The following is a 19,155-nucleotide window of genomic DNA, read 5'->3' as shown; positions in this document are numbered from 1 at the left end:
AGCTGAATCTGAAGCTGGAACTGGAACTTCAACTGGGAAGTGTGAAGAATAGTTCTTGATTCTTGTTTTTTTCCTTGCTAGGTTCAACCATTCGTTAGTGCCTAGTTTTACTGTTCTATTTATCTGTGCGGTTGTCCGCTGACGTATGTTTTGTAGATATCTCGGCTTGCTGCAGGCACTTTTTTTAAGATGCACAGTGGGATTCTAAGGATCCATTACGATGATTGGTTCAGAGTTGTAAACGTTGTTCTAAAACAGATCAAATAACTTTGGGAACAGAAACAAATAGTTTTGAGAAAAAAATTTTAGTTCTGAACCAGTGTGATGTTTTTTTTTATCGCAAAGAATTGCTAGAGCTTTTGAGAGCCTAGCTTGCAAATGAACGACCACCTCAAACAGGCTCTCAAGAACTCCATATAGGCTTCATTAGTCTTCAAGATTCGTACGTGCCATCGTCATCGTCGGGAGGCAGCCTTTGGTGTGACTTTTCCAGGTCGTTTTTTTCGTCATAGTCAAACTAGCTTCGCCACGATACGATAATGTGGTTCGCCACTCAAGTAAAGACTTTTTTTTTTCCTACATCCTTCTCTAGGAAGAATTTCCGATTCCAAAAAAAAAAACAAGAATACTAGAGAGTAGACACCTCGCGGGAACGAATGAACGGGCTGATGTTGATGTTCTTGGTGGCACGTTTCTCTAGTCAGGTCGTTAAAAGATTTGAAGCCCGGGCAACGATCTAATGCAGTGGTCGGCAACTTGCAGCTCCTTGGTGCATGCCCGAGTACCTATTATTAAAACAGCAAAACATATCTATATATCTTCTATCTTCTATTATATAAAATTCTCTTGTAACGGTGTTTGTAGTACTACTCCTCCGGAATGACCCAACCAATTCAAATGATATTATTTTTAGAATATTCTGTGGGCATGCGAATCGGTTTATATCGAATAAAAACAACAAAAAGTCGCATCAATTGTCCGTAATCATTCAATTTGTAATCAATTTAATCAAATTAAAGTCATGGCCTTCAACTTTTTCGAGATTTTCTTTCTATTGGGCGCCGGGCGGTTTGTTTTTCGTTTCTATGGTCGAGGCGTCGCGAGCAAACGTCGTAGGAGGTTAGTAACTATGGCATAGCATACTGTTTAGTGGGAATATTTGGGCGCGCATTTCTCAACAAAGCATTATTTCAATGCATGTGGTGGCCATATGAAGCCTAGATGTGTTTTTTATTCTTGATTCCTAGATCATTTGTACAGCACATAGTAATGAATGACGACTACATTTGATCCAGATTTATATTTTGCCGATCAAATCAAAACCATTTAAACAATTTGAAAAAATACGTGTTATTTAAAGAAGGAATTTTTGTCGAACATGTACAAATGTGAATGAACAGACACATTAACTGAACAAGAGCCTGTCCTTTAAAATTGATTATATAGGATTGATATTCATTAAACCCTTCATTTAACCCTTCATTTTATGATGTTTTATTTTTCCTTAAAAATCATCCTTAACAGTTGGAAACGATGAGTACATCAAGAAAAGAAAATTTAAATGAAATACTATTTTTCACTTTTTCCATACATTAATTGTTGCAAATTTGTTACTTTATGAAACAAATGGTTAAAAGCCGAATGCAAAAAAAGTGCAAACGTTCAACATTTACAAACAATTTAAACATGATTTCTTGATTTATAAATGGTTGGGCCCAAATAGACAATCTGACTAAATAAACTTAACTTTTTTTATTTAAATCGTTCCCTAAAAAACTGTTTTCAGTTTCCCTGTTTGTTTACACAGAATTCAAGTACGTACTTAACATAAATGTGTGTTTTTGTTCAACATATTTTGGTTACATAGAAGAGACTTTAGATCCGATTTTTTGTTGAAATTTTTTTTTTGTTTTTTATGTATTTTATTTGTTTAAACCTGCATTCCAATTAAATGTTATTGAATCTTGAAAATATCTTAATCTTAAATAGAATCGCAAATAACCTTCAACACTGTTTAGGAAAGTTTTAAATCAAACAACAATGGTTTAAATTGGCAGGTATGTCTTTAATGATAAAAAAGAAAATAAAAATGCTTTGATTCGGTTGAATAACAAAAAATTTAAACCTATATTTTCTCCTTTCAAAACCAAATTAAATTTCTTTGAATATTAACCCAATAAATCAAGTCTTTTTGATTTCATTTACATTTTTTGCTTGAACAAATAAAAAAAAGGCGAACTTTTTTTTAACATGATTTTGATGAAAATATGGATATAAATAACCACTGCTTCCAAAGGTGAGGAAAGTGAAGCTGCTTGAAAATGGTAAAATGTAAAAAATCTTCTCTAATGTTTTTATTTCTTCAGTTTTAAAAAATATACCATCCAAAGCTACTCGGGAGCTTAAAGTGCTGCGCTAGGCAGAATATTGGGCAAACACTTCAAAAATTTTCCTGATATTCAAAATTCTTCTTCCATAAAGTTTCATATGCAATGAATTTACAATAAATGAGACAATTTGGATTTCGATTTAATCCTTAAAGTGAACTCGAGCAAAGCGGAGTAGATCAACTAAATGGTATACAATAAATGAAACATAGATATAATCAACATATGTTATTTATGGAGCAAGTTATGAAGAGTGGATTTTTTTTAGCATGAGGCTTGCCAAGTTTGATGGTAATGTGAGTGCTGAAAAATTCGAATTTGCAACGGGAAGCTGATACCTGATACCATTCGGCAATATTCAAAGCATCAGAATCAAAGAAATGTAATTGAAAAGGATTCATGTAAGATGCATGTGAAATTAATTGGAGAGAATTTTTTAATAATTTATGAAAAAACCCGTAGAATGGAGTTAAAATTCCTAGATTTGATTCCGATATAGTTAAGCGGGACAATTCGAGCAAACGGAAAAGATGGATATGTTAAAAAAAAACTAGGACATGTTCAAGAATGCGAGACGATTAACAACTCAAAATTTGATGCTTTTTTTAAGTCAAACAGCGAAAAAAATGGAAATAGACGCCAAGTTTAACATGGTAAGACGAAGTTTACCGGGTCTGCTAGTCTATATATATAAAAATGAATGTTTGTCTGTCTGTCTGTTCCCTATAGACTCGGAAACTACTGAACCGATCATCGTCAAAACTGGCATCTGAGGGTTTTTGAGGCCGGGGATGGTTTCTGTCAAAACTCCATCCGACTTAAGGGAGGGGGGGCTTCCATACAAAATTTGTAGTTTTTCGAAACAAATTAAAGTCATGACATCCATTTTCTTGAGATTTTTTTTTCCTTTGGGTGGTTTGTTTTTCGTCTCTATGGTCGAGGCGTCGCGAGTAACCCAGGCATAGCATACTGATTAGTAGGAATATTTTGGCGCGTATTTCTCAACCAAGCATATTTTCTTTGAGGGGTTTGTTTTTCGTCTCCATGGGCGAGCAAACGTCGTCGCAAGAGGATAGTAACCAAAGCACACTGCTCATTGATTGCTGGAAAATTTAACAATAAGGCGCCTGTTTCTCAAACACGTGGGGGCGATATGCAACCTAGATGTGTATTTTTTCTTGCTTATTTGATTTGTACACAGCACGTGGTAATAAATGACGTCTAGATGTTACACGGATTGGTATTTTATCAATCGAATCAAAACCAATTGAAAGATTTACAAAAATACTTCCATATTTAGTTCGTGTAAATGTAGGTAGCATTCGACTTTTCATTCAAGGAACATTAGAACATGTTCAAACGTTCAACTTTTTCTTTTAAAAAAAAATTAAAAATTATGTTTTCTTCTAGAAATTTTTACTTCGGCCCAAATACACAACTGAAAAGAATTTAGAAATGAAAATTGGAGCTTTTTATTTAAAATAATTCTGAAAAAACCATCGTACTTTTTGCTTACATACCAATTCAAATACGTACTTAACATGAAAAGTATTTTTGTGTTACATGGCTGCATAAAAGAGACTTTTGATCCGCTTCGTTTTTGAAAAGCGAGACTTTGGAACTGATATTCAACTGGACGCAAAATTTTTAAGAGATATTTTTAGTTTACCTTGTGTAAAGTGTTAAAAACAATATTCCCTTCTGTCAACTTACACGGTGGAGCAATGGCAAACGTTGAATTTTTAAGAAATTCATCTTCAAAATGATTCAATATGTTGGAAAGACCAGAAGGGGTATCCCGAATGTAGAAACTGCAGCGGATATTGAAATTTTTTAAATGTCTTTGTAAATGAAATTCCCTTTGAACAGCATTCGATTTTAAAGCCATTACTCTGACGCATCTGTAAATAAGCTTTGCATTGACACTTGCCCCAACATACGGGACAAATGTAAACTTAAAAAATTGTTTTTGCCTACATTTTTGAATATTTGACTTTCAAATAGAAAATAAAAAAAAAACGCTGAGAACTTATTTAGTGTTGCAACTGATATTTTTTTAAATATTTATATGTTTACCGTAGTAAATTTATTTTTAAAAAATGAAATTTGCTCTGTATTTGATACATAACTTATTTAATATTTTTTTCATTACCAGGTTAAATTTGCCTACCTTCTTCAAGCAGTGGGGGACGAAATTGAAAAAGATAAGAGAGCTCCCATGTAAATTTAAGATAAAGAGCTTTTCAAAGAAGGGACCATATTTAAAAAGGTTTTTTTTGGGTACAGTGCACAAAGTTCGGATCTTGAAAAACGAGTTTAGAGATCAAGTTTCAGTAAATAATATATACCGTCTTTGATTTGCAATTCAGAACTGCAGTTGCAGCTCTCATTTCACAGTTGTTGGTTCTGAAGTATGATGAGGTTTGATTTAAAAAAATGCTAATAAATTTTTACAAATTAAATTTATTTCCGGAAGGTGTAGCAAAGCACAACGGGTCAGCTAGTATATATATAAAAATGAATTTCTGTCTTTCTGTCTGTCTGTCTGTTCCCTAACTTTCAACTCGGAAACTAATGAACCGATTTGCGTGAAACTTGGCAGGTGGGGGTATTGGAAACAGGGGAAGGTTCCTATTGTGGTTTGAGACCCCTCCCTCTCTCATGAAGGGGGGAGGGGCCTCCCAAGCAAAAGACAATTTTTTGGCTAACTCGAGAACCCATCAAGCAAATGGTATCATATTTGGCATGGGGTGGTATTTGGGAACGAGGAATATTTCTATGAATATTTGGTACCCCTCCCTTCTTTCAGTGGCATGATAGGAAGGGGGGAGAGGGGCTACCTTACAATTTTTCATATAACTCGAGAACTAATCAAGATATTGGATCCAAATTTGGCATGGGAAAGTATTTGGAAAATATTTCAATGATTATTTGAGACCCCTCCCTCTTTCCAGTTGAAAGGGGGAGGGGCCTCTTTCATATTTTTTTATATAGTTCAAAAACTAATAAAGCAAATGGAACCAAATTTGGCATTGGAGGGTATTTGGATACGAAAAATATTTCTATGATTATGAGTATTTGGTATCCCTCACTCTTTCGAAGAGGTGGATGAAAAGGGGGAGGCGAGGTCTCCCTTACAATTTTCAGTATAACTGGAGAGCTGATCAAGCAAATTGAACCATATTTGACACGTGAGTGTATTTGGATACTAGAAATGTTTCTATTATAAATTGAAGCCGTACCTTTTAAGCGGTAAGATATAAAGGAAGAAGGGGGGGTTTCCATTTTTTTTTGCATAATTCGAGAATTAATCGAGCAAATGAAACCAAATTTCATCATAATCATCAAAAAGTATTTGAGTACGAAAAATACTTTTATGAATATTAAGTTATCACCCCTCTATTGAAAGAAGCAACGGAAAGGGGGACGGTACTCCCTTTCAAGTTTATACATAACTCAAAAATTTACTACTTAAATAAAACCAAATTTGGCATGGCATGGGATATAGAAAGAGGAGAGGGAAGCTTTCATTTAACTTTTATTTTACAAAATCCGAGAAATGGACAATACTTAACATGGAAAATCATTTTGGTATGACTCTATGATTATTTGACACATCATCCTCCTTTCAGTGATAAGGTACATGGGAGGAGGGAGGTGAGTCCAATACAATTTTGTTAGCATATGTTTTCAATTTATGCTTACGAAGCCAACAAATGGAAACAAATATGGCATGGAAAGGTACTTGGTTACGAGATATGTTTCTACGATTGTTATAGACTCTTATGCTTTACAGTGTAGAGAGGGAAAGAAAGAAAGGGGCTCCATACAATTTTTGTTGTAAAACTTAAATACTTATCAACCAATGAAACTATATTTGATATAAGAGGATTTTTGGGAACGAAAAAAATGTTTATTAAAGATTACAATCTCCATTCAGCAGGGGGTGAAGGGAAGGACAGGGGGGGGGGGCTCTCTAATCAGTTTTTTAGCATAAATCCAGAACATATCAAGCAAAAACAACCATACTTGATAAGTTAGATTATTTGCGAACGATTAATTTGGGACCCTTCTTTTTAGGGCGAAACTTAAGGAAACAGATGAAAATTATCAGATCTTTAAATCAAATTTATAAATCAAGATTGAGAATATAAGTTATGGTTTGTGTTGCAATTTGAAACTCCAGCAGAAGCTCTCATTTTATAGTGGTTGCTTATTAATTTCGTCATAATTTGATTTAAAATAATACCAAAAACAATAAAAATTTGAATGATTTCTCAAAATATCATTTGATTCTGAAAGGTGTAGCAAAGCACACCGGGTCAGCTAGTACACATATAAGAATGGATTAAGACTCACAATCTGTTGACCTGATCAAGTGGAAATCTAGCATACAGTCTTTTTGAAGATCGGGAATGGTTTTTTAAATAAAAATTTACAAAGTTGTCATATCATAAGACACGATCGAAGCAACTTTCAAGTTGTTCCCACTCAATTTGCTACACCAAAAAAATTTTACTGAATGCAATGATTGATTGTATGGACAAGTTTTGATTGACTAATTGTATTGAAAGACCTCTGTTTTCATTAAATGGGGGGAAGTTCTATTTAAACCAGGGTTGCCACATTACACTGAGTCGATTTTGGGTCATTTTAGAATTTCTCAAACCCTGGGGTCTCAAAACCTTCATTTTGGTTTATAACTCATCCATGATTTTTTGCAGATTTTTTAAGTAACGTTTACATGAGTAGATTTAAACTTTTAGGTTTTATGGGAAAATTGAATATTTTGTACTTAAAAATCAACATTCATTCTTGTTTCTTCTGTGGAACCGAGCCTGTGCCTACTAATAGTTTTTGTGCCAATTTGCCAAAATTTTGATTGCAATTATGTAATGTTATTAAAAGTAATGTTATTAGCAGATTGTCCTACTTTGACACAAAAACTGATTTGAAATATTTGACTTCTTATCAGTCCATCTCTGTTTTTGAGAAATTTCACCATTCCAGACCCAACCGAAACATAGTATCAAGTTTGTAGGATTTATGGAAGTGTTGTTCATGGAAAAGGTTGCATTTGGAAGCAACCTTCTTTGTATATTTATTCATTCATTTTGTCAATAGTTATGTAAAACTGACTGATTTGCAGCTTTCACAGATCGTCAGCCTCTTCAAGTGCTAGACATTTTTATTTTCAAATTTTTCTTTTTGATTACCGTCAACTGCGGCAACATGCAACACTTTTCAACTTCAATGGCTTCTAAAATCTTAATGCTTACAGATAATCATATCTTTTGTACATCAAAAGTTTTAAGGTTGATGGGACATCAAACTGACGTAGTCAGAAAAATTATTGGTTTTACCAGTTATTTTTAAATTTACAAAAACATGCGATTTTCACCCTGCTAAGAAAAAGGGGTAAGTTGCAACAAACTCTGTAATAAATGAAAAATCATATGAAAATGTTTGAAAATTTAAAGTTTATGATACATTTGTGATGTCATAACGCATAAAGCACCAATTGCAGTAATTTTTGGAATCGTTCGAATTAAATTTTACATTTTTTTCTGTCAAAAATGTTTTTAAGAAAAAAGTGTTAATCTGCGGCATACATTTAGGGGTTGAAAATACTACATTGTATTCTATTATCTCAAATCATGTAAATAAATCTTCGGATGGATGAAACTTTTATGTTAACAGACGCATAATGCAAAACAATCATATCCCAGCATATGGAAACGTGTTTTATGAGATTTAGTTCTGATTTGCATTTTGTTGCATTTTGCCCCAGTCAGCTAACTGAATTATAAAAATATTTATTTTAAAAAATTTGGAGACCAATATAAAGTTTGTAGGTGATATCATTGAGCCAATCCGTCATACGAGGTAAAGTTTTTTACGGCATCAAGAAATGTAAAAATTTGTAGATATTTTGCTCGATTTTTTAAATTTTTCATGAGAATCAAAAACTCTGAAAAACTCTTTCACGACTGTTAACGCTGAACCACCCTAAAAGTAGTGTCATGAAGATCGATAGTATACTGTATCTAGTTTTATAGCAGCATTCTAGATGAGCTTTTCTTTTGTCCAGTCAATATGATTGTTTGTTAGATAGTAGTAGAAGAGAGAGTCTACACACCCTAGCTCTCTTAGGTAGATTATTAGTAGACTTCAATAAATCTGCCTCTTGGCTCTTGAACACCGCACGAGACGGTCGACTTTTACTGAAGTCCGCGCGTTTGTCATTTTATCCGAGCCCGTGTTAAGTGTCCGTGAACGTCGCAAGTGTCCGTTTGTGCTTTTCTGTGGCCACCTCACTAGCCCCTCGAGCTAGTCGAGGTAATTGAACATTCAACGACGTTAAAAACTATGTCATCATCAATTTGTTATCATTCAATGATAACTTTATTACAGTATATTGAAATAAAAATTGAATGAGTGTTGTGGTATACAAATGTTGCATCTAACCCTGCTTTTGCATGATGCCCCGTTTGACGGTATCTTCGAAACATCCAGGAAAGACCTTTCAACGGAAAGTTTCAGGATATAAATCTGCCCGGTGCCCGCTGAAGAATTCGTTTTGCTGTCTTTTACGTAATTTTTCAAAACATCTCTCCGCTATCGGTATCAATATTTTAAGCACGATTTCACCACAGTATTTGTTTATTTTTACGGAAGGAAGCTTTTTTTCTTACAGAAATGAAATCAGACGTGTTTAATAGTCTGCTAGATGAACTAGTAAAAATAAACTTTTTTCCACTTCCTAAATCAAAATTTATGATTGAACGATATCTCAAAACCCACTGGACAGAATGTTACAAAAATTTGCTCATGTAAATATTACACTAGTAGGTAGCTTCACTGGAATATCATGAATTTTCATACAAACATGCAGAAGTTATTAACAAAAAAATGTGTTGTTTTTTTCGAAAACCCTTCTTATCTTTTTATTTCATGAAATTTCACAAATTCATATGTTCAATCATTGAATCACACAAATTTGTAAATTTCGTAGTTCGAGGAAAGTGAATCGAATGTAATAACAAGTTAAATACTAGAAGAAATTAGATAAACTCTGTCAATTGAACTACTGAGCTCCGATCAAAACTTTTTCCCGTTTTTGATAAAAAAAATGTTGAAAACATATTGGTTTTGGAATTTTCAAAATCGGAAATCTATAATATTCTTATGAATGACAAACTTCTGCACACAAAAAAACAAGGTCTCAATGTTTTGAATAAAGTTTCAAGAAAAAAAAACAAAAAGCGAGCGATAGCTGTTCAACTTGTTTCAGTTATAGTAGGGAAGTGGATTTTACCAGGTATTTTTTTTTCATTTCATGCGAAACTTATTAGAGTTATCAACAGAGCAGGTGCAATAAAACAGACACAGATTTGTTTAGATTCTATTTTCATGATAAGTCTTATACAACCATAGAACTTAAGGAAAACAAGTCCTAGATTTAAACTCTTGAATACTTTCATTAATTTGTTCAATTTTAAATTAAATTTGGCAAAGATTCCGTTCTTTATTTTGGAGTTATTTTTTATATGTTTTGAAAACATGCTTTTATTTTTTTCATTCAAGTTCCTGTATCATATTTCAGATTTGAATTCAGTTTTTTTTAAACGTACACCAACACATGCAGGATCTCAATGAAACTGAATGTTTCCTCGAAGAGATTCCTTTCACTTAACTCTCATTGACTCAGAAAACTGAAGGCTATCCACTACGCCACGGGCTGCAGGGGGGGAGAGATTTTCGATTTAGATCCCTGTTTAAACTAAGTTGTTTCTGATTTTTGAGCACATATTATGTTAGGAATTCAGATGTAGGGTTTCGAGAGATCAAAATAAATTCATTTCAAATGCAATTTGTGATCGGTTTGAATATTTAGACTTTGAAAGTGGATAATAATCAGAAAAAAAGTTCGTAAGAAAAGCATTGGAATTTGTTCTTAAAACTCGAATGTTGTTTTCAGTACCTGTTGAGCCACAAACCATTTATATTCAAAGAAATAAAAATTGAAGGAACCTTTTCTGGAAAGTGATCAAGAATTCAAAATAGAACATAACGAACTATAATGAATATAATTTGAAAGTAAAAATCAGAATCCAGACAAATCAAGATCATAAGAATCAGAATTAAAGCTTAATACAGTCATACCTGAATAAACGAGGGAAGACCGAACTTTTTTCTTGCTTAAAGAGGTTTCTCACTTATCCAGGTTCTTTTTTTTAGAGGGTCAAGAGATTGGAATCCCTAGGAACTATTTTTAATGGATCTGATAAACATTCTCTGAAACAAAGGAAAGATACACCAGTTAGAAATTATTTCAAACCAATTTTTATAGGAAACTTTAAGGGAGAATGGGGATAAGTTTGCTGCAAAAATGAAGTTTTGCTTTTTTTAAATCATAGATCGCCATCTTTTGCTTTTTCTGAAAGCCCGTAACTTAAAATTTATATGCTTCTAAAATTTGAACGATAATTGAACTTGTAGATGAACTAGAAGCATTTTCGTGGGATTAAAATTTGTGATATTTTGAATGTTTGAGGAGACTTGATCCTTTTTCAAAGGAGACTTGATCCAGGGTGTCTTTAGCTTTGGAAAAAATCAAGCAAAATCTAAAAATAATAGTTCCATTGACATTTTTGTCCATGTTAATTTATCATTTCACAGTACATAAGTGTGTCAGACAAAAAGAATTCTAAAAGTTTCTTTAATGCCCTTATGTCATTGCATACTTGAAGGCGCAATTTTCAAATTTTCAGATAAAATCACTTTTTTGAGATCATTTCAATCAGGAAATTATTGGATAAATATTAGTTTTTGAATAAATACTATTTATTTCGTGCTGAGCAATGATCAACATCTATTCAGAAGAAAAACGTATCTTTTTGGACCCGAGGGATCAAGTAAATCCACAACATACATTTTGGAAAAACTTTTTCATCAAAATGGGAGTTTACTATTGCATTGAAAATATGGTATTAAGAAATTCAGATTATATTCTAACGATTGACATATTGGATAAATATATTTATAATATATAATATAGTAATATTTATAATAATATTTATTATTGGAGTAATTTTTACGTGTGCAAAACAACAACTCCAAAAAAAAATAATAATTTTTTGAAATTATAAGTTTGTTGTTTTGTTCTATTCGGAAAATTTTCCTAGAACTTTTGATCTGTTTAAGACATTCCAGTTTTAAGATATAGCTGAGAAAGCAGATTTCTCCAGTGATCAAGTATCCTTATTCTCTCCTACATATTTGTTATATGTTCGTTCCACAATGTCATTTTGTACCAAATATTTGAGTTCGGGAATACCAATTTCTTCGCCTAGTCAAGAACAAAAACTCTCGCTGATAGAGGTTTTTAATTCTCACTTTAAGAGGTTTTGGGCCTAATACAACAAAGGACCCAGCAATTTCTCTCACCTATAGATCCAATTTCCGCTTATCCAGGTTCGACAGTATAACTTAGGGAAACCGTATTTTCGGTGCTTTTGTTTAAAAAGCTATGAATTGGAAACTTTTGTTAGATGTAGTCTATCAGCCATAGTTTTTGAGACATGTCGAAAAATCCAAAAACACTCTTTTTTCTAGCAAAATCAGTCAATGATAGCTGATTTTTTATTTTCCCTTTATCAAAGCACAATTAAAGATTTTCAATTCTGATAAAAAAAAATTTAACGATCTAGACAATTAAATTCTACAATAATGAGAAAATTCAACATTATAATTCTATTTTTTTAGTATTCATCAACGTTTTTGAGCTTTCGATCATGAACATTTTGATTAACTTCACAACTTTGTTGAATACCGTTTTTTTTTCATGCTTAAAAAATTCTAAGAATGTTTGCTCTGAAACTGTTGGCATCACGAAAAAAATTGTGAAGCAAATTAAATTTTGTCCACCAACAATTAAAATCTTTAGTAATAAAGCCAAATCACAATCTACAATAAATTCCTAAAATGAGATTAAGAAACATGGTCTCAAATATTACTATCATTGAATTGGATCTTAGAACCGCAAAATTATAGAATTAAGATTCAAAACTCAAATAAAGAACTGAGAATAAGAGTTAACTAACGTAACTTCAATCCCATTTTCAAACCTGAAATTTATTATGTGCTATTAAAACACAAAATGTGTATTAGGATATATTGACAGTTTTACACGAACACCACCTTAGCAGGAGGCCTCAGCCCTAACCTCAAACCATGGGAGAACAGAATCAATTTTTGAGAAGGGCGCACGATAAACGCGATTTTGCGGTACCAATATCGACAAATTCGTCCTGTGGAAAAGCGACACACAGATGCTCATGTTTTGATTTGTTTGGGTGTTCAGGGCTGCCAAGTGCATAGATATTTGGAAAATGATTATATTTATTTAATTGCATTTTTATTGAAAAACGTTTTCATGAGTACTGAGAATTTGCAACTTTCCCGTAGATTTCTATTAAAATATGAAATTCAACGCAACATTTATCTGAACTGAATAACAACTGTCTGTATCGCACACTTAAACGATGTAGCGAATTATGTGAAAATATTATAAATAATCAGAGCATGCAGCCTATCATTTTCATAGAAAACATAGACGTGGCTTTCATTAACTTACTTTTTTTTGTAACTGTGAATGATTTTGCATTCGTTTAGAAGTTAGAAACAGCTCTTTTTAATTTACCGAGCAGTACATGAAAATATATTTCACAGATGTTTTAAATTCACCTTGAAAATTCATTAGCGAAAGATGGTTTATCTTCATCTATTTAGAGACGCCCCGTAATGAATTCAAACGTTTAGCTGTTGATTGTTTTAAAAATTTAATCAATTCAGAAATATTATAATTAATTTAAAACAAACAAATACTGATTTAAGTAACGCACCTAGCATCACTGGTGAGGCCATCAGCTCATCAAAGTTTGAGGTTATGGCTGAGGCCAATTTTTCGCCAATACTATCGCCCGTATATACCCTTATAGAAACAAAACAGAAAAAAATATCGTTTCTAAAACATCAATCTTGAAACTAAAACTTGATCATTAAAAAGTTCAAAATGGTCAGTAAAAATTTATGGCAGAAAAAATTGATCAAAAATATAATTTTTTACTTTTCCTACCCAAAAGGTTGCCGACCCCTGATCTCTAGAGAGGTGGAAATTGTGTGCTGCCACCAAAAGTACAACAACCCCTTAGATTTCTTCATAGCTTTTTAGTTGCTACCCGGTTTTTGGGGCTCGTCGAATCGTCGAAGAGCCTGCTTGATGATGACGACGATGAGGCTGGATACTGGAGGCTGTTAGTTCTCTTCTGATCTGACGCGATGGGCAAGAAGAAGTTGGCACACGTCTCACCCATTTGCTCGTTTTCTTCTTCTTCTTCTTCTATTTCGTAACTCGTCCGGCTCAAACGATGCTTACGATTGATTGGAAGGCATTTGTTGGCTAAGGAACATGCTCAGCTTGTTGACTTTGAAAAGTTTGAACTGCTCTGTGCCAGTTGAGCCAGGTTTGATATTTCAAGTTCAAGATCGTGAAACAGGGATGTTGTGAGGAATAAAAAATCTGATTTGGAGAATCATTTCAATCAAGGATACAAATTGTATGAGTATGAGGATAAGATGAACAAATATTTGAACTAATTACTTTCAAGTTATTGGAATATTTGTTTTTAAATGTTGAGTTAAAAACAATCTTAGGCCACTTATATAATGTTTCAAAGAATCTTGAATGTCTATTCACGATTTTTCAAAATAGGGAATGTCACTAACCTTTTTTTGATCACTGGCTGTTTTCGTCGGATCAATTTCACTGGTCGCCTTTTGTTAGCCATTTTTTCGAAAATTGACACACAACACTAAGCGAGATTGGCATGCACAAATATGTTCACCTCACTGTTATAAACACAAGAATTTTCACAATTTCAACGCTTTCTATGGCACAATTTGACGCATTTCAAACTAGAACATACATAAATTATGTATCTGAAATTGAAAATTTCGTTTTTAAAATTAATTGAATACGAAAACAAGCCGAATCGAATGCCAGTTTGCTGAAGGAAACTACTGGCGGAACAACAATAGAGAAGCAGATGAGATCTGAACAAAACTTGATACTCTTAACGAAGAAAGAGAGTTCAGAGTAACTTTTGAAAATGTCGCATTTCGTTTTTTTCTTTAAAAAAATTGATTTAAGCACAAACGAGTACTTGACTAAATATAGCATTATGATAATTACTGATTGATATTTCAAACTTGAACCGCTTGAATAAAAATATAAATTTAATTTTGAATATCATCCATGTCAATTCAAGTGAAATCAGCAAAATCCTTTTTTTTTAAATTAAGATTTTTTTGGCCTTATGCGTTGTTGATTACATTTGAAGATGAATTTAATTTATAGTGTTTTCATAACCTTGATTAACATAGAAAAAAACTGCATTGGTTTTTCAAATGTATTAGAAAAAATAGAGCAGAAAAAATAAAATTAAACTTAAGAAAAAAATTTCCAGCTACTCGAAGTCTAAAGAAATGTTCATAGGTTTTGAACTGTGTCGTTATTTTTCTGAAAATAATTTCAAACAGATGTCAAAAACATTGATTTAGCTAAAGTGGACTTATTAAAAGTTTGAATTCGAATCAAGTTAATGATCATATCATCAAAACAGTCAATTACCAGGTTTAAGATCTTGAAGTATTTTGATAATTTCTTAAGTTCAAATTTCTTGTTAAACACATGATGGAATTTTCGTGTCAAAGTTTAGATTTAACCTTTATTCTCTCCTGATTTTCAATATAACACTATCGGAAGTTTGGTGGCTTGTAACTTCATTCGAGTGCATTCAAATAATAAAAAATCTTCGTAGACCCTCAATTAATTCTTGATATCTTTGATTTTGCGTCATTACATTTTTTTTACTGACGTTGCCCTGAAAGCCGAGGAAAAAAAATCTCCTTAATCATGACAGACCTTGATTGTCAATCAGACACTCTTCGCTTAAAACCGCTATATCTCTCTTATTATTCAACCAATTTATTGTTTGGGAACCTCGTGATGTATACACAGCAAAAATTATTTCCTGTAAAATTACACAAATGGCCTGTAACAAAAAGGAGCAGGACATTTACCGTTATTTTTTAGGTCGAAAAACGAATTACGTGACATTGAATTTTTAGTGTACAACTGTTTTACAGGACATTTGCTGTAATAATAAATGAATCTTCGTTAACTTTTAGGGAAAACAATTGAAAATTACAGGTTTTGTTAATTATAGGTTGATTTTTTTTAAAGGTTACAGTTTCAGTGACACGTAATAGTCAAACAAATTTTCTGTGTAGATCACCTACGGAATGCTCAAAGAACAAACATTTAGTCTCCAAAAAGCTGAAGTTAGAAGCTATACGTTGCACATAAGAATATTTTTTTTTTGATTTTTTTCAAAACCATGTCCACTAAAGATGTAAAAAAGTGGTGTTAAAACTGTACTTTTCAATCAATGAATCGTCGAATTGTTTAAGTCATACCAGATAAATTTTGAGTACAGTTTTCAATCCTCTACTCAAAATTAATCTGAAAACTATACTCAAAAATTATCTGGTATGACTTGAACAATTCGACTATTCATTGATCGAAAGGTACGGTTTTAACACCACTTTTTTACATTTTTGGTGGCCATGATCTTAAATAATTCACGACGTAATTTGGCACATTTTCGTACCTTTAGAACACAGAATTTTTGACTTATTTTCAAAAGTAACTGATTTTTGAACTTTTGTCAATTTGCAATTTGTCAGATTTTCTAGAGCTCGAATGCAAATTTGCACTGGAATTTAAGTATATTAACGCGAGATTTCCGCATTAATCTGTTTTTTTTTCTTAAACTTTAAATAACGGACAACTGAAATGTTGTAGCTGAATATTGTTTGAAATTTATAATTGAGCTACATTAAGAGGTATCCAAAACTATAAATTTTATAACAATCGGTTAGGAAACAAGAGAGATATATTGGTTTCAGTCAGGAGTGTCGTATTGACACCCCAGGGACTGTAATAGGTTAATATCTCAGGAACGGATGAAAACCACCTAAAAAAACTGAAAATTACACGTAATATAATTTAAACTATGAAGTATCCTTTTACATTAATCCAAATCCTTCCAAATCCAAATCTTCGAAATAAAGGTAAATTCATACTCACTGAGCGACATCCCAATTCGTATCAGAAGTCTCACCTGCAAAAGATTTTAAAAAAAATAGTATCAGTAAAATATTTTCAAGTAGAGCAAAAGTAAGGTAAAGATTCAGAATGTATGGCGCAGATTGTGGAGCAAAAATCATTAAAAAGAGTTGACATATTGCGGACAAAATACGAGATATCTCATGTGTGAATGTGCTCCTCTAGGAAACATAACTCAAAACATAACAATTTCAGTCACTCAATCATACCTACTTTGTAAAATTGGGTCCTGCGAATTTAAAGTTACAGAATGTGTTTAGATTTCTTCGCGGTCCTTAATGTGTTTAACAAGAGTTATGAATGCATTCAATTTAGATAGACCATTTTAAATTCAAAATTCACGCATCAGTACTATAAATAGACAGCTACTTGGTGAAATACCAAAATTTTCCTTTTTTAAGTAAGTTTTGGGTGTGGTATTGATTCGATTGTGTGGCACATTATTTCAGAGTAATTTATATCACAGTTTCTTTTTTATAGACCTTTAAAAAGGAAATATCGTCTTCTCCGTAATTTTGTAACATTAAAAAGGGAAGACTCTTCCCTATCTATTGTGCTATTCAGAGAAAAATCGATCGGGAGGTCAGGAATAACTTATTTTTTAGAAGATCTACGAACAAAATACACGAGCAAAAATTTAAAGTTTTCGATAGTAATTTTTCCTAAGAACTTGAAATTGTACAATTTTGAACTTACATTGATTTGTTCAGATTCCTATAAAAATGAATAATTAATACAAAAGTATTGATAAAAATGATTTTTGATCAAAAATTCTGAAATAATGGTAGATTTCGAAAAAAAAGTTTGAAAACTTACAATCAAATTTAACTTGAGCTTGTCTTTAAAAAACTGGAACACTGTAGCAAACACACAAATGCACGGTTATAAGATGTTTACTTTATGGTCATTTTTTTTGAAGACAGAATGCAGTTTGGAGTTAAGTAAAGAAAGTTACAGTTTAGTCATTCTACAATATATTGATGGTTTCTGGCCAAATTATAAGACTGACTATCTAACTCTATCAAAATTTGTTCCAGAAATGAGACAAAGCACACTAAGCAGCACAAAGCAACAATATTTACATTTTTCCTAGGTGCATTTGGGGCCCTGATGCCAAATATGCAAGTGTTTTTTTTTATAGCAGCTCTTGTTTAAGAAATAACTTTGGAAAATTGGTAAAAACCTCTCAATCAATTCGTGCAATTTTTTTTGGAAAAACTGTTGAAGATTACAAAGATTTGAAAATTAAAGGATTTAATTCAATGATCAACTTTTCCGAAGATCGTGAATTACTTTGACTTGTGAGAAAAAAGTTATTAAATTTTATTTAATAATTTATTTATCACAATTTCGAAAAATACGACTATTTGGACGAAATAAAAAAAAATTAACCCAAATTTAATCTAACATATTTATTAAATAAAAAATCCAAATGTTCTTCAGTCTTCAACAAAGTTGTTAAATGATTAAAAATCTTCTTTATTAAATACTTGAAGACTGTTTTCAGCGATGTCAGAAATAGGTGTAATGTCTGTAAATCTATTATAGTTGCTAAATATTGTAGAATTCAATTCTTTTAAAGCTGTATATCTCTGAATCTCTAATATCCAGGCGAAATCTAAATTCTAGATCGAATAAAGGATAGCAAATAGAATCAAAATCAGTATTTGTTTTTCATCAGATATCAATCATAGATTTTACTCAAATTGATCAGTTTGAAATATCCACACGCCATATCTTTAAAACAAGAGATGATAGACAAAATCTTCCAAATGATTCCAATTCAGAACGCCAAAATCTTCCAATAACAGATATTTTAAAAAAAAAAAGTGTAAATTATTGTTATTTAACACAGACTAAGCCAATTGGCATTTTTTGAATTTTAATATTGTTTTATGAAGACTTTTCATTGCACTAAATTTGTAAAACGGTTTTATTGTAACATAGGAAATGCTTCAATTATCGTGTGTTTTTAAAGAGCCCTTAAACTTTTACTAAAATTGGCTACCTTAAGAGTGTTGTAAAAAAGTTGCAAAGGTATTGCTAAAGCTTCAATAAAACACATAATTTCCTGTTTTCATTAGGGCTTTAGTACCTGTTTTAATAAAGCACTCAATGCGCTTTTAAAATTAGCATTCAAGCCAAGTTGAAAAACTGTTTTATTTTAACATTGGATGTAGGCATGATAAAACTAAGTGACAGATGATTTGACAATCGAGAAGAACGTTTACACGCTTAAACTTTTTTTACCTCTTTTTAAAATAGCACAACCTGTTTCGAAAGGATTATCACTCAAAATTGAGAAAAACGGGCACTCGAAATAATATAAATAAACACAACAGTATTTATCTGAAAAATAAAAACAACGTTGTTGCATCCAAATGCATTCAAATTTCAAAACAATCGCAAATCAAACCACATCATTATTCACTCAATTCTTAGGACTCGAATAAAAACACACTGTGAATAAACGTTCTTTGTAATTTTTATCGAATAAATGTATGAGACAATTAA

At 32.0% G+C, this 19,155-nt stretch overlaps 1 protein-coding gene across 4 annotated transcripts in view; it reads right to left on the bottom strand.

Moving 5' to 3' along the window:
• Positions 1–19,155, bottom strand: part of LOC129748297 (protein gustavus) — a 738,224-nt gene that overhangs the window by 127,177 nt on the left and 591,892 nt on the right. Inside the window, exon 1 of one of the 4 annotated variants that reach the window (XM_055742840.1) lies at positions 14,178–14,391. The exons of the other annotated variants lie outside the window; for them this stretch is intronic. Coding sequence (XP_055598815.1) covers positions 14,178–14,239 — 62 coding nt within the window. The 5' untranslated portion in view covers positions 14,240–14,391. Of the gene's footprint in view, positions 1–14,177; positions 14,392–19,155 lie in introns of those variants that run through there. 4 annotated transcript variants of the gene reach the window in all.

The sequence above is a fragment of the Uranotaenia lowii genome, chromosome 2, assembly GCF_029784155.1.
Source record: "Uranotaenia lowii strain MFRU-FL chromosome 2, ASM2978415v1, whole genome shotgun sequence".
Classification (NCBI taxonomy): Eukaryota; Metazoa; Arthropoda; class Insecta; order Diptera; family Culicidae; genus Uranotaenia; species Uranotaenia lowii.
The sequence above is the reverse complement of the archived record's forward strand: the minus strand, read 5'-3'. Positions and strand labels throughout refer to the sequence as shown.